General features: G+C 47.8%; 1 protein-coding gene across 2 annotated transcripts in view; it reads right to left on the reverse strand.

The window, feature by feature from the left end:
- Positions 1 to 220: 220 nt before the first annotated feature.
- ADRB2 (adrenoceptor beta 2) overlaps positions 221 to 13,459 on the reverse strand; it is a 38,919-nt gene continuing 25,680 nt past the window's right edge. For both annotated transcript variants that reach the window (XR_010374220.1, XM_064459043.1), the window contains exon 2: positions 221 to 3,836. Coding sequence is in view for 1 of the 2 variants with exons in the window: in XM_064459043.1 (XP_064315113.1) it covers positions 3,802 to 3,836 (35 nt within the window). In the remaining variant the exon portion in view is untranslated. The remainder of the gene's footprint in view (positions 3,837 to 13,459) is intronic.

Consider the following 13,459-nt stretch of genomic DNA (forward strand, 5'->3'; position numbering starts at 1 on the left):
TGCAATCCATTACCCATCAGCATCAGCAAGCTTCATGGACATGCCCTGCAACTTGCTCTGCTGCACTTTGTGTTTTGACTTCTCCTGGTTATTCTGCTTCCATTCAACCTCTCCCTCAGATAGCACTAGCACCTCCCCACCGGCTCCCACCATCCAGGTGCAGTCCCTTTCTTTGGTACCACTCGATGAATAGAATAAAAAAGAAGAATGGGAAGAGGAGGACTTTTCATTCTTTATTTGTAGGAACAATTTGTTCAGTGAGAATAACAGAGCTCTTACAATCACAACGGTGCTCCAGCCAAGTGCTGTACAAAGGCCCCCCAAGCAAGCGTTCTACATGCACTGAGCCTGCTGAGGCCCCGTGCTGCTCGTGGTGTGCAGGGATCCCTCCATGTGGAGCTGCGGCTCCAGCTCACAAATACGATTTCCAGGCAGGACAGACCACAGCTCCCTGACGCAGCATGGACCTCTGCCCCTGACCAATCCCAGGTACAGCTGCACAGGCAATATTGGAGCATCACCCACCTCCATTGCTCAGTTTGGGCTTTGCTGAGATGGAAGTTTTGGTGTGTACTGTCCCTAGCAGGTGTTCACTCCTCGCAGTATATTCTCACTGCCAAGGCTGATGTGCTTTCGGACACGTATCTGTGTCTGCCCCTTTCCTGTGCCCCATGTGCTTTACAATGAGGGGACAGCAGCTCCATAGCTGCTGGGAAGACTGGGCATTGCCAGAGGTTCCAGCTGCTCCACTAGTGGGTATGGATCCCTGACAAACTCCGCATGGTTGAATTAACAGGCTCATTCTGTGCCGAACTACAGGAAGGACAGGGAGCAGCAGCAATCAGGGAGCCAGAGAAGTTCTTAGAGAAGGAAAGAGGAGTGCAGGTCAAGTGGTAGATCCTGACCAGGACATAATGAGCAACAGGTATTTGAAGAGCATCATTAGGAATAACGGAATGAAGTTTTCAGGAGGAAGTGCAGGTGGAATATCAATAGCAGCTCCTGACTTGGACTACAGAGCACTCCTGACTTGGACTACAGAGCAATCTTCCAAAGGACAGCACAAAACCCTTCATGTCAGGGCATTTTAAAATAGACCCAGCACACCACCAAGAAATGTAATACACGGAACAAGCCTGAAGGGTCATAGGCAGGTGGATTGGTAATACATCTCTTCTATCTCCAACTCGTACAACTCTGCAAGGAAGCAATCAGCAATAAGCAGGTCACTGCTCTTGGGCCATGCTGGCATATTATCCGAACAAGTGTATCCATTTAATTTACTGCAACCTGCTTTTGCACATGAGAGGATTTGCGAGAAAAAGAACTACAACAATCCCATACGTGTCTCTAACCTGAAAACTAATCCCACAGGCAGTGTTTTCAGTACATAATATAACTAGAGCCAGCCAGGAATCTTCTGAGGATCAGGTTTTGGTTGGGAAATATTTCCCTTTAGCAGCCACATGGGTTTGGACAAAGCCTTGGTGGGGCATTGCAGAGGGAAGGGTATGGGAGAAGCCAGGTTTCCCTGGGGCAGCCAAGAGCCCTGCCAATGGATGCCCGGGCACCCTGGCTCCCTCCTGAGCATGGGAGTGCAGCAGGGCACAAGAGTGCCTCCCTCTCCCAGAGAAACAGCTCCCCTCTGCACTGGGACACACAAGCTTTCCATAAAATGTGATACCTCACCATGAGTGGATGCTGCTGGTGTGCCAGTGTTTTAGCAAAATGGGTAGGAACAGCCAAAGCTGAGCATGAACAGCACAGCTACCACATTGTCTAGAGATGCTCGTGTCTGCTGGTCTCAATTGGCTGTGTTAAATGGGCTGGTACACAGATATATCTTTTGGACAGAGCAGAAAATGCTGCCAGGTATTAAACCTCTGTGAGCGCACTAGTGGGAACTTGCCTGGCTGGGGATACAGCCGCCTATGAATGTCCAAAGCCAGGATGTACACATAGTAAGTTCATTACACATTTCATTTACGCTTCATTACGCGTTTCTTATTTCTTTTTTCTCATGCACTGCATTTCTTCATTTGCTTCAGCGCTGGGAGGACACTATCTGGGCAAGCAACTTGCACAGAGACACATACCCTGCATAAGCACAGTTGCACCAAGAAAATCTGGCTAGAGGGACGCTGCAGAGCTTATGCAGCCTACAGCTGTCCTGCTGTCCTTCCCAAAAAAGGTTTGCCCAGATTGTTCTTAATTCTTACAAGATCAAAACTGCACACTCACCCTAGGGGAAAGTATTTCTGGTTTAACTGCAGCCTTTTCCTCCTGCCTCATATGCACCCACCATGCGCATGCCTGATCCAGCCTGCTCAAGGCAAGCACCTGCCCCTTTGCCCGCTCCCGTCACACAAACACACAAAATGCACACTCTCTCTCTCCGTCCTCTCTCGGCTGCGGATGTTTGTGGGGAGCGTGCTCTGTTAGCAGCTTTGCATCGAGCAGCAAGAAAATAAATAAATATGATTGCACATGAGGGAAGGGGTTAGCAGCTGGAAGCCTGAGAGAGAAGGTCTGATATGGGGCTCCTGGCACAGCTGAGTACCAGCAGGTTTCACCCAGGCCTCCGGGAGCAGCTTGGTGAACAGACACCTGCAGCTGCCCAGGTGGGCATGACAGTCTGCAGCTGGGACACCACCTGCAATTAAGAGGTGCACATTTTCCTATGGTTTTGAATGAGTTTTCCTACTATTTTCTGCCTGAGTCGCTGTCACTCTCTCCATCTCCTCCTCTGCTTAATGAGTCTTTTACAATCCAGGATGCAGGATCTGAGTATGCAGCAGGCCAGCATGGTAATTTCCACAGCTACAGGAGAGGGATGGATGCTCTGTGTTAAAACTTGGCCACCAGGTGTGGCTGGTTGTGCTAGCATGTGGTTGTTTGCAAGTAGAAGGTTTGCCAGGTTCAAGCCTTTCTCCTGTCTGAAGTCCAGGCATTATGGTTGTAGATTTGTTGGCATAAGGAAAAAACGAAGACCACATTATATCTGCACTGTGCAATGTTAGCCCCATCTAGCTATGGCACTGCACTGGGCAGCACAGTTGCACACTGAGCAGGATTTGCCCTCTGCTAGTACTTCTGCTTGTTTGTGGGGGTCTGGGCTCCACCTCCACATGCAGTACACATAGGCCTAGAGAGAAAAAGAGGTAGAGAAGAGAAGACACAAGAAGGAGGAACAAGCACAGAATAAATCAAAGCAATCTTCCACGCTCCTTCTCTCTCAGTCTTGGTCATACTTCTGTTTTGTCTGGACCCCCAGCCAGGGCATGGACAGGCAGCTGTGAGCACGTCCTGCCGGTCTCCTGACCTGACCGTAAGGCAGTGACCTTGCTGTGCCTCTTCCAAACCAGCCACTGGAGACAGCCACGTGGTCCTGATACCCCCTTCCCTTTTGAAAGTGCTTTCCAGGAATGCTGTGCCAGGGAAACACCTTTGCACCTTTTGTGGTGATTTGGACGTTCACCTCCTTCAGTTCACAGGACTCCTGTAGTTTCTTTTCAGAGCTGGTTTTATATGCAGTGACTCCTGCAAAGTGCCTCTCCTAGTGCCGGTCCCCTATCTGTGTCCTCTGAGGCTAGTAAAGCCTTTCCTGGTCCCTAGGTTATCCTTCATCAGCTTCTCCTTCAGGTGATGCACGATGGGCTATGGGTTGGGACGAAGACATTTGCCACACTGCCAATCACTTCTCACAGCATCCCCAGGCTCAGAGAAGCAAGGCCATGCTCCCACTCAATCTCTTCAGAGCCCTCATGAGTTCAGGATGATGAGGAAAAGAGGTCAGCACATTCAGCTCTCAACCATTCCTGGACACGCAGGGATCTCTGTGGAACAGAGAAAGAAAGAAAAAAAGCAACAGTTTAGCACGATAGAGGTTGGGGTAAAGGAGGGATTCAGGTGCTGAAGCCAAGCGAGAGATTACACATTCACTAGGACTTGCTGGTCCTGCCTGGTGTATACCATGTCCACTGGCTCCATCTTGGCCTTCAGGCACCCTCCCCAGCTGCTGTTGAACACCCCCCTGAAGGAGTGAGTGGATAAAAGACCACCAGGAGCAGCCCACCCTCTCCATGCCCAGTGGTGCCCTGCCCATACATGCCACCACATGCCAGTGTGGATCCTCCTCGAGGCGGGTGAGCTTCTTCCCCCATGCTTTGCAGTGATGTTTCTACCATGCTGTTGCATTCCTGAGCTGTGTGAGCAGGATGACTGACCGAGGCATTCAGCAGGGGTTGTATCCCCTGGACAGCTGCGTGCTTTAGTACGCAATTGATGATTTTCCTGCAGTAGCTACCAAAAAGCAAATCTTCTTTGCATGAAATAATTGGAATAAACAGATGCATCTCTACATATACATTCAGGTCAGCTGCCCCAGAGACGGCAACACATTTCCTTCTGGTTTTAATATCTGTGAATCTACAAAAGGGAAGAAACAGGTTTTTTTCTTGATTGTGTAGATACCCGAAGGACAGACATGTTAAATGGAAAAATGGGAAATTAACCTTGAGATAGAGAAAGGAACAAGTACTAGATATGCCTGTGCTTTTATTTATTTGAAAGTGATATTTTAATAAGTACATATCAAAAATTATGGTCCGGGGGGGCGGGGAGGAGAAAGCAGCATTTAAAACCAGAATGGATCTGCAGAAAGGAAAGAAACATCTCTGTTCTTTGGGAACACAATGCCTCTCTCAGACTAATTCTGGGTATCCAAAATCAAATTGTATTTCTTGTGCAAATCACAGATGAAGTTCCAACATGAGAGGGATGATTTACAGCAGTGTCAGTTGCCAGCATCTCTTTAAAAAGACTACTCACACTCCATCTGCCCTGCAAAGTGTATACTTCCTTCCTTCCTTCCTTCCTTCCTTCCTCCCTCCCTCCCTCCCTCCCTCCCTCCCTCCCTCCCTCCCTCCCTCCCTTCCTTCCTTCCTTCCTTCCTTCCTTCCTTCCTTCCTTCCTTCCTTCCTTCCTTCCTTCCTTCCTTCCTTCCTTCCTTCCTTCCTTCCTTCCTTCCTTCCTTCCTTCCTTCCTTCCTTCCTTCCTTCCTTCCTTCCTTCCTTCCTTCCTTCCTTCCTTCTTTCCTCACTTCCTTCCTCACTTCCTTCCTTCCTCACTTCCTTCCTCACTTCCTGCCTGCCTGCCTCCCACACAGCCCCAGTCTGTACTTCACTTTATTGCCAGGAAGGATTCTACTTTGCACAAAAGAAGGAAAAGTCTTTCAGCTTTTGTGTTTCCTCCTAAAAAAAAAACCCTTCTGGCCTGCAATTACTTCTGCTGGTGCAGCCGGTGCAGTGAAGTGTGGGCTGGGGCTTGTAATCATTAAACACCAAGCTACGCAGAAACTATTTTGCTAAATCAGCTGGATTTATAGGATTTGGACACGTTAATTGCTACTGTTTAGTTTTACACACAGGGCACTATGGGCTATCAGAATCTAAACACGTCTGTAAACTGTAGCCCAGAAATCTTGCAGATCAGGGGCTCCTCAGAAAATCCCTGAGATTTCCCATGTGGAATAATAGCAGTTCCACAACTCCAGCAATTTCCACAGGCAACAGCCCCACAGTCATGCACTATGGGACAGAGGACTCAGAGTTTAACCAGGGAGAAAAGCTATACCCAAATATGAAATCAGTGACTTTCTGCAATGAGGTATGCTAAGCATGATGGATTTTTTCCAGAGCAAAACTGGAATCTCTGTGTGATACTTCTCTGCCCTTTTTCATCAGCTTAAAGCCAAAGCTCTTAAAGCTGCTTCTTAGACTATCCTATAGATGGAGCTTGTAAGCTTACAAGGAAACTTGAACCATGCTGTAAGCTCCCAGGGCAAAGCCGCTTTTGTAGAGTTCAAATGAGAAGGAGGAGGGAATTCTCTAAACAAACTGCACATCTGCATTCAGTAGAGAGAGCCGTGAGGAAGAGCAAGGTTATGTTTCTGCCTCTGCATCCCTCAGCCACTGTGATTTAATTGTCTCCTTTCCTAATTGGAAAGAGCTTTGCTCTTTGCAGCGGTGCTACTAACCATCCTCATCCCTCACAGGCCAGTCCCTGAGGTCCTGAATTTTTTCTTCCTAGGAACCCAAAAGAAGTCAATGTTTCTTGATATCTTGATATTTTTGACATGGTTATTATAACAGTGACTTTCTGGTATTCCAAATCCAAGCCACGCACATGAATTTTGAAAGAAGACAGAAGTCCAATGTCCTCTTCCTGCTGCCCCATTGGATGAGCTTCACATTCAAGCTCTGGTTTCTATGGCAATAATCACAGTTTTGTTTCATGACTGGTAAACTCTGCTGTTCCCAGCCAGCTAACCCATCAGCTGAGTTATTTACCACTAGACAGAACACAAAGGATGGGAAAAGTGGGGCCATGCTCCCTTAGCTCTCTTTGCATCTCCACAGGGCCAATTTCCAGCTGAGTGTGTGAACAAGGAGGTGTGAATGACATACCTCCAGGCTGCCACAGGTCACAGGTCCAGCCTAAACTGCCGAAACCCAAGTCTGGAGCTCAGAGTAGCCATCTCTCCCCATGCCTGTACAGAATGGATATGGGATCCATTTCGTTCACCCAGCTAGGGTTCCTTAGGGCTGGGAGCATGGAGAATGGTTTTATTTGTCCTGTCTTTTGATGATAGCTGTGGATGGACCCTTGGATAACAAGGGGAAAGGACTGCAATTCTTTTCTGGTTTCTGAGGTTCTCCTGCTGCCTCTCACCTCTGCCAGCACAGGGGAGGCTGAGAGATGGGTAAAGCAGGGTCTCAGCTTTTTTGAAAAAAGAAAGAAGGTGAGGGCTTATTCCCTGGCCCTGTCCAGCTGGTGGTTCACATGGACCCTGTTTTGACTTACTGCCTTTAAAGCAGTTATGCAACACATGGCTGCATTTCACTGTGTGCAAACCAAGTCACTCAGAGCAAATGTGTGCTATTAAAAACAAAGTCACTTATGAACAACTAAGAGATTAGGCAGATGCCAACAGAAAAGGGGCAAGGCCAACAGACTCTGAGGTGACCACTGGGTTCTCTAACTTCTTGAAGAGCAGCCACCAGAAATCCAGGCCCTTCTTGCCAAAGTCTCTTTAAAGAGCAAGGTTGTTTGGGAAGCCCTACAGCTTCAAAAGGAACTATCCACGTCTCGTCTCCTGCTTAAACCCACAGTCTGTGGGCTGAAGCCACAGCAGAGCAGAGAGAAGGGCCAGCGCTCCTTTTACAGCCAGGCTTTCACTTCCAGTCCTTTAGAGACAAGGTGGGAAAATCTAGAGAAACAAGTGAGTAAGGATTAACCCCCTGAATGCTGCCAGCACAGAATGCCTACAACAACTGCTTGTGTCCTCTTGGAGGAGAAAAATGCAGTCAGCTTTCCCACCCCTCCAGACTGGCTCTTAGCATCAGTTGCAAGGGCAGCTCCTCCACATGCCTCTCTGTCTTCAGCCAGGACCAGCAGTTCCTCCATAGACTCCTGTCTGGTGTCCAGCAAGATATGAGGGTACTGCTGCCTTGCTCTTCATCATCATCATCATCACAACACAAGCCAAATGGTCAGATTCATCCCTATATGACTCCCCGGAACAGTGACAGGCAATGGGCCTAATCACTTTACACAGGAGCATTGCTTTATCCTTTCTTTTCATTAATGACTACATGGAGATCTTTGAGACCCAAACTGTGGTGAAGGTACAACTCTTTTCCATCAACTTAATGCCAGTGAAATCCATGGATTTGCTCTCAGTCATCACCACTGCACCCCAGAGCAAACCGAGGCCTGCTGTTCAGTAACACAGTGCTAGGACATGCTGAGCCCAACTACTTTTGCTCTTTTCTGGTGTAAATCAGCAGTGACATTCTGAAGTCAAGGGAGTCTAACTTTACTTTGCACTGCCATTATGGTGCTGACGTCAGTGGAGCGATTTCAGATTTATGCTAGTGTCATTGAGAAAGGAATTAGACCTAATGAATTTACACCACTGTAAAACTGATGTGCAAGGGGAACTGGGTTTGTAGCACACAGCCCTGTCCAGGCACTGATGGAAGACAGAGCTAGATACCCAAATAATGGCACAATATGAAGAATCCTTATTTATGGTCTCCAAATGTGTGCGCGCACGTAGGAAGGAGGTTTGGAAGATGGCAATTAAAATAAACAGCAGATCACTTATCCTAAACATCTGCCTCGTAAAAGCAGAAAATCAGATGTTGCCCTGGGATGTGTGCTATTTGCTGCTCCGAGCAACACAGAGGGAGCACAGCTTGCCTGACCTCTTCCAACATTTCCTTTGCCCTGAGATTTTAATTCCTCAGGGTTCACAAGTCAAAACATAATATTCAAAACAAAAGTTGACTGAAGAAACCTTGCAGCCTCTGTTCTTGACTGGTGCCTGTTCACCTGTGGGAAGTTTTGATTTGCTCACCAGACAAACATGATGACAGGGATGTACTACCTGCATCCCACAAAGCAAGGGATATGTGGAGACAGGCCACATACATTCATCTTGCTAACTATGTAGCCAGCTGGATATCACTAATTTACATTCCCTTAATTTGTTTCAGTACAGACCTAGAAGACATGGAAGACTAATGATGAAATCACTTTTGGTCATTACTGATAATACATCCCAGGCTCAAGGTCAGCCATTCTGCAGGGTGAAGATCTGATGAAAAACCAGAAATTACCTTTTCAATCAATGGGAATTGACTATTGCCCACATAGTCACAGGGGGGCTTTGAAATACCCCCTAAGGGACACTTCCCAAGGGGTCAAGGAAAGGATGAAGAGGGAAAAAAATCTGGCCCTAGGCTATAGATAGTCAGTCAATTGTCTTAGTGGTTTGCTAAGTGGTTTTGCAAATCTTAGAAGATTTGCTTCACTTAGTTTGTGACATGTACACTGTAGAAATCTCCATCTGAGCTAGTCATCCAGAGAAATGGGCTCCTCTAGGAGCCCAGTCCTCAGACTAATGTAGCTGAGCAGGTCTTCCCCTAAGCATCAACTGGATTCAGGGTGGAGTGACAGCAGATCAAAATGGGGTTTTACTCTATAGCCTTCCAGCAGTCCAGACAAACAAGAGAGTCAGCCTTGCTTTCCACAGTCTTTGCATGTAAATGGGGCTTTTCCAACCTAGTAAAGATTGGCACAGATTGGCTACAGATTCTCCCCTTTCCTTTCCTGCATCTTCAATCTCTCATTGGAAACTCTTGCTCTTTCACCGTGTTTCAACAACATATCATTTACCATTTGCCAACAATTCTTTCTATAACCTTTATAGAATGATAGAACCATAGAATCATTAAGGTTGGATAAGACCTCTAGGATCATGAAGCCCAACTGTCAAGCCAACACCACCATGTCTCCTAAACCATGCCCTGAAGTGCCACATCTACACGTCTTTTAAATACCTCCAGGGATAGTGACTCCACCACCTCTCTGCGCAGCCTGTTCCAGTGCCTGAACACTCTTTCAGTAAAGACATTTTTCCTAACATCCAAGCTAAACCTCCCCTTGAGGCAACTTGAGGCCATTTCCTCTCATTCTATCACTACTGACCTGGGAGAAGAGACCAACACCCACCTCACCTCCTTTCAGATAGCTGCAGAGAGTGATAAGGTCTCCCCTCAGCCCTCTCTTCTCCAGGCTAAACAACACCAGCTCCCTCAGCCGCTCCTCATAACACTTGTCTTCCAGACCCTTCACCAGCCTCATTGCCCTTCTCTGGACGTGCTCCAGCACCTCAATGTCCATCTTGTACTGAGGGGCTGTGCTGGTTTTGGCTGAGAAGGGGTTAATTCTCCTCACCGTGGGGGGTCAGGGACCCTTCCAGCTGCCGCGTTGTGGGGGGCTGGGAGGGGTGGGGCCATGGCGGGGGCGGCTGACCCCGACTGGCCAATGGCAGGTTCATTCCATACCACGTGACACCATGGCCAGTACATGAAGGGGGGGCAGTTGTGGCTCGGGGCGGCGGGCAGCGGGCAGCTTGTTTCGGCGGTTCGTTCCCCCTCCCCCCTCTCCCGGGGCTTTGCGCCTCTCGTTGTTCTTCTTTACATTGCATTTCTGTTGTTGTTTCTTTTAATTTTAATTATTAAACTGTTTTTATCCCAACCCACGAGCGTTACCCTTCTGATTCTCTCCCCATCTACTGGTGGGGGAGTGAGCGAGCGGCTGTGTGGGGCTGAGCTGCTGGCTAAACCAGACAGGGGCCTAAAACTGAACACAGTGTTCAAGGTGTGGCCTCACCAGTGCCAAGGACAGGGGCACGATCACCTCCCTGCTCCTGCTGACCACACTATTCCTGATACAAGCTGGGATGCTGTTGGCCTTCTTGGCCACCTGCGCACACTGCTGGCTCGTGTTCAGCCGGCTGTCAAGCAGCACGTCCACGTCCTTCTCCCCACAGGCAGCTCTCCAGCCACTCTTCCCCAAGCCTACATTGCATGGAGTTGTTGTGACCCCAGGACCAAGGACAAGGACCCGGCACTTGGACCTGTTAAACCTCATACAGTTGGCCTCAGCCCATCCATCCAGCCTGTCCAGATCCCTCTGCAGAGCCTTCCTACCCTTGAGCAGATCAACACTCCCACCCAACTAGGTGTCATCTGCAAACATACTGAGGGCATACTCATTCCCCTCATCCCGATCGTTGATAAAGATATTAAACAAGGCTGGCCCCAACGCTCAGCCCTGGGGAACGCCGCTTGTGACCGGACACCAGCTGAATTTAACTCCATTCACCACAGCTCTCTGGGCTCGGCCATCCAGCCAGTTTTTTACCCAGTGAAGAGCACACCCATCCCAGCCATGAGCTGCCAGCTTCTCTGGGAGGATGCTGCGGGAGACAGTTTCAAAGGCTTTGCTAAAGTCTGAGTAGGTAACATCCACAGCCTTCCCCTCATCCACTAGGTGGGTCACCCTGTCACAGCAGGAGATCAGGTTGGTCAGAGAGGACCTGCCTTTCACGAAGCCATGTTGATTGGGCCTGATCCCCTGGTTGTCCTGCACATGGTTGGTGACCTCACTCAATATGAACCGGTCCATAACCTTCCCTGGTACTGAGGTCAGGCTGACATGCCTGTAGTTCCCTGGATTGTCCATCCAGACCTTCTTGTAGATGGGCGTCACATCGGCAAGCCTCCAGTCATCTGGCACCTCCTCTGTTAACCAGGACTGCTGGTAAATGATGGAGAGTGGCTTGGCGACCAATTCTGCCAGCTACCTCAGTACTCTCAGGTGGATCCCATCCGGCCCTACAGACTTGTGAGTGTCCAGGTGGAGCAGCAGGTCATAAACTGCTTCCTCCTGGATTATAGGGGGTTTATTCTGCTCCCCGTCCCTGCCTTCCAGCTCAGGAGGCAGAATGCCCTGGGGATAACTGGTCTTACTGTTAAAGACTGAGGCAAAGAAGGCATTTAGTACCTCAGCCTTTTCCTCATCATCATATGTTAGAAGTACAGGGTATGAAAAGAATCCTAGGGTACAAAATCATGAAATGAACCATCAGTTGCTTCTTCACAGATCAAGGTAAAAGAAAAAATGTGTGATAAGAAGCTGAGGTGTAACATAAGGGCACAAGGAAGCAGAATGCTCACCTTGGTTCTTTGGGTTCAAGGAGCAACCCAGAGTGTACCCATGCCAGAGTTAGGCTACTTTATGACCATACTTACTTAAGAAAGGAAAAAATTACATCTCAGGCCTTTTAGTTTGCTGTAACACAAACCTGTGCCTTAGGGCATCTCTGTACTTGGCTGTACTAGGTGATGTTCTGGGTTATACATGTGGACGTTACTTGTTTTGTTGCAGGGCTGTGATACAGCATCTTCCCTCCACAGAGTTCATCCACAACTGCTAGGTACAAGTCACAGCCTTGGCAATGCCTGGCAGTGCCTCTGACCACTATAACGCATCCGTCGGCTCAGGGGAGGTATTTCTTTCCTGCCGTTGTCCCCTGCACCAGTTTGTGCTTATTTTCTACTCCTTCCCTACGAGCTCTCCTATGGGACAGGGATCCAGGAGCTAATGGAACAAAGCCAAACTTTGGCACAACTTCCCAGTTAGTGTCAGTTCTTAGCGCATGTCCAGCTTGCTCCCCACTAGCCAGGCACAAATTTAACTCCACATCTCCACTTGTTGGTTGTGGTATCAAACACCCCTGAAGACCTAAGTCCTCTTTGTCCTTTACCAGCAGTTGAAGAACACAGATCTCCCACCACTAGGATATCACTAAAATCTGCCAGGGTCTTGATGAAGATCACTGGCTTTAAAATTGATGCAGATGGCAGTCCCATCACTAAATCCCAAACCTGGATCTTCATTTACTTTGCTGAGAAGTAATGTCCTCATCAAATTCTAGGTTTAAAGGACTTATTTTTCCTGGCAGAGGATCATCAAAGGAACTCTGGAAAGTAGCCAGAATGTGAACAGCTGCAAAGCAACAGGCTTTTAAAAGTTGTGTTATCTTATTTCTCTCTCATTTGCTTGCCCCAGATTTTCTGAGGGGGTTGTTTGTTTCTTTTTATGAATTTTGGGGAAGTGGGAAGGACATTGTTTACTTTGCCTTTTTTTAAATTATTGAACAGATTGAAGGTGGTTCCCAATAGAGCAACAATTCTCTTTGAAACTGTTAAATCAAACTGTAAAATCCTGTAATCCCCCAGCAGGAGCTCTTGACTGTTGGAGATTTGGGAGCCTTGTGTAATGCTTTTCTGAGGTTTTATGTTTTTTGGAAAATAATGGTTTTCCTCCCTGTGTTTTCCTGACAATAGTGCAGTGCTCTAGGGCATGTGCTGCTATTGTGCACTCCACTCTTTGCAGTTGATAGACTTCACTCAAATGTTGCAACTGTGACTATCAGGGCAAGTGGGAGGACTGTAAAAAGGGAAGATACTTTCTGAAGCCTTAATGAAAGAGCTTTACACTGAAACATGAGCTACTGCATGTACACATCATGTAAGTGTAAAATATGTGGGATCTCACTATACTCTTGAGTTACAGAAATGTGATTTCATGACTTCACAAAAAAACACATCTTTGATGCTCTGCAAACCTGAAATTATGACAGAGGTAAGTGTGCTGTTATAACCCTGCATGTCAGATAATGCAGGCAATGCTTTTGCCTTGGTTTGTGGCACACTGTAATTTGGTGTGATGGCAACAGAGTGTAGACTTGTCCTTAAGCTGGGCTTACACCCAGTTTCTTATGCAGTTGTTTCAACTAATACAGACTTCAGACCAAAACAAACAAGTTAACAATGAGAAGAACATCCTTCTCCCTGTAGGAACACCAGAATACCCAAACTACACCCTCTCTCCTCCACCTGTTTCTGTACTCCACACCCTATTGAAGGAAGCTGCTGGGATGGGATTTCAGCTCCCATCCTGCCACAATCAAAGGACATAGCTCTGAGCAACCTGCTCTCACTGACCCTCCTTTGAGCAGGGCATTTGAATGGGATGACCT

Source organism: Phalacrocorax carbo, chromosome 8, assembly GCF_963921805.1.
Source record: "Phalacrocorax carbo chromosome 8, bPhaCar2.1, whole genome shotgun sequence".
Classification (NCBI taxonomy): Eukaryota; Metazoa; Chordata; class Aves; order Suliformes; family Phalacrocoracidae; genus Phalacrocorax; species Phalacrocorax carbo.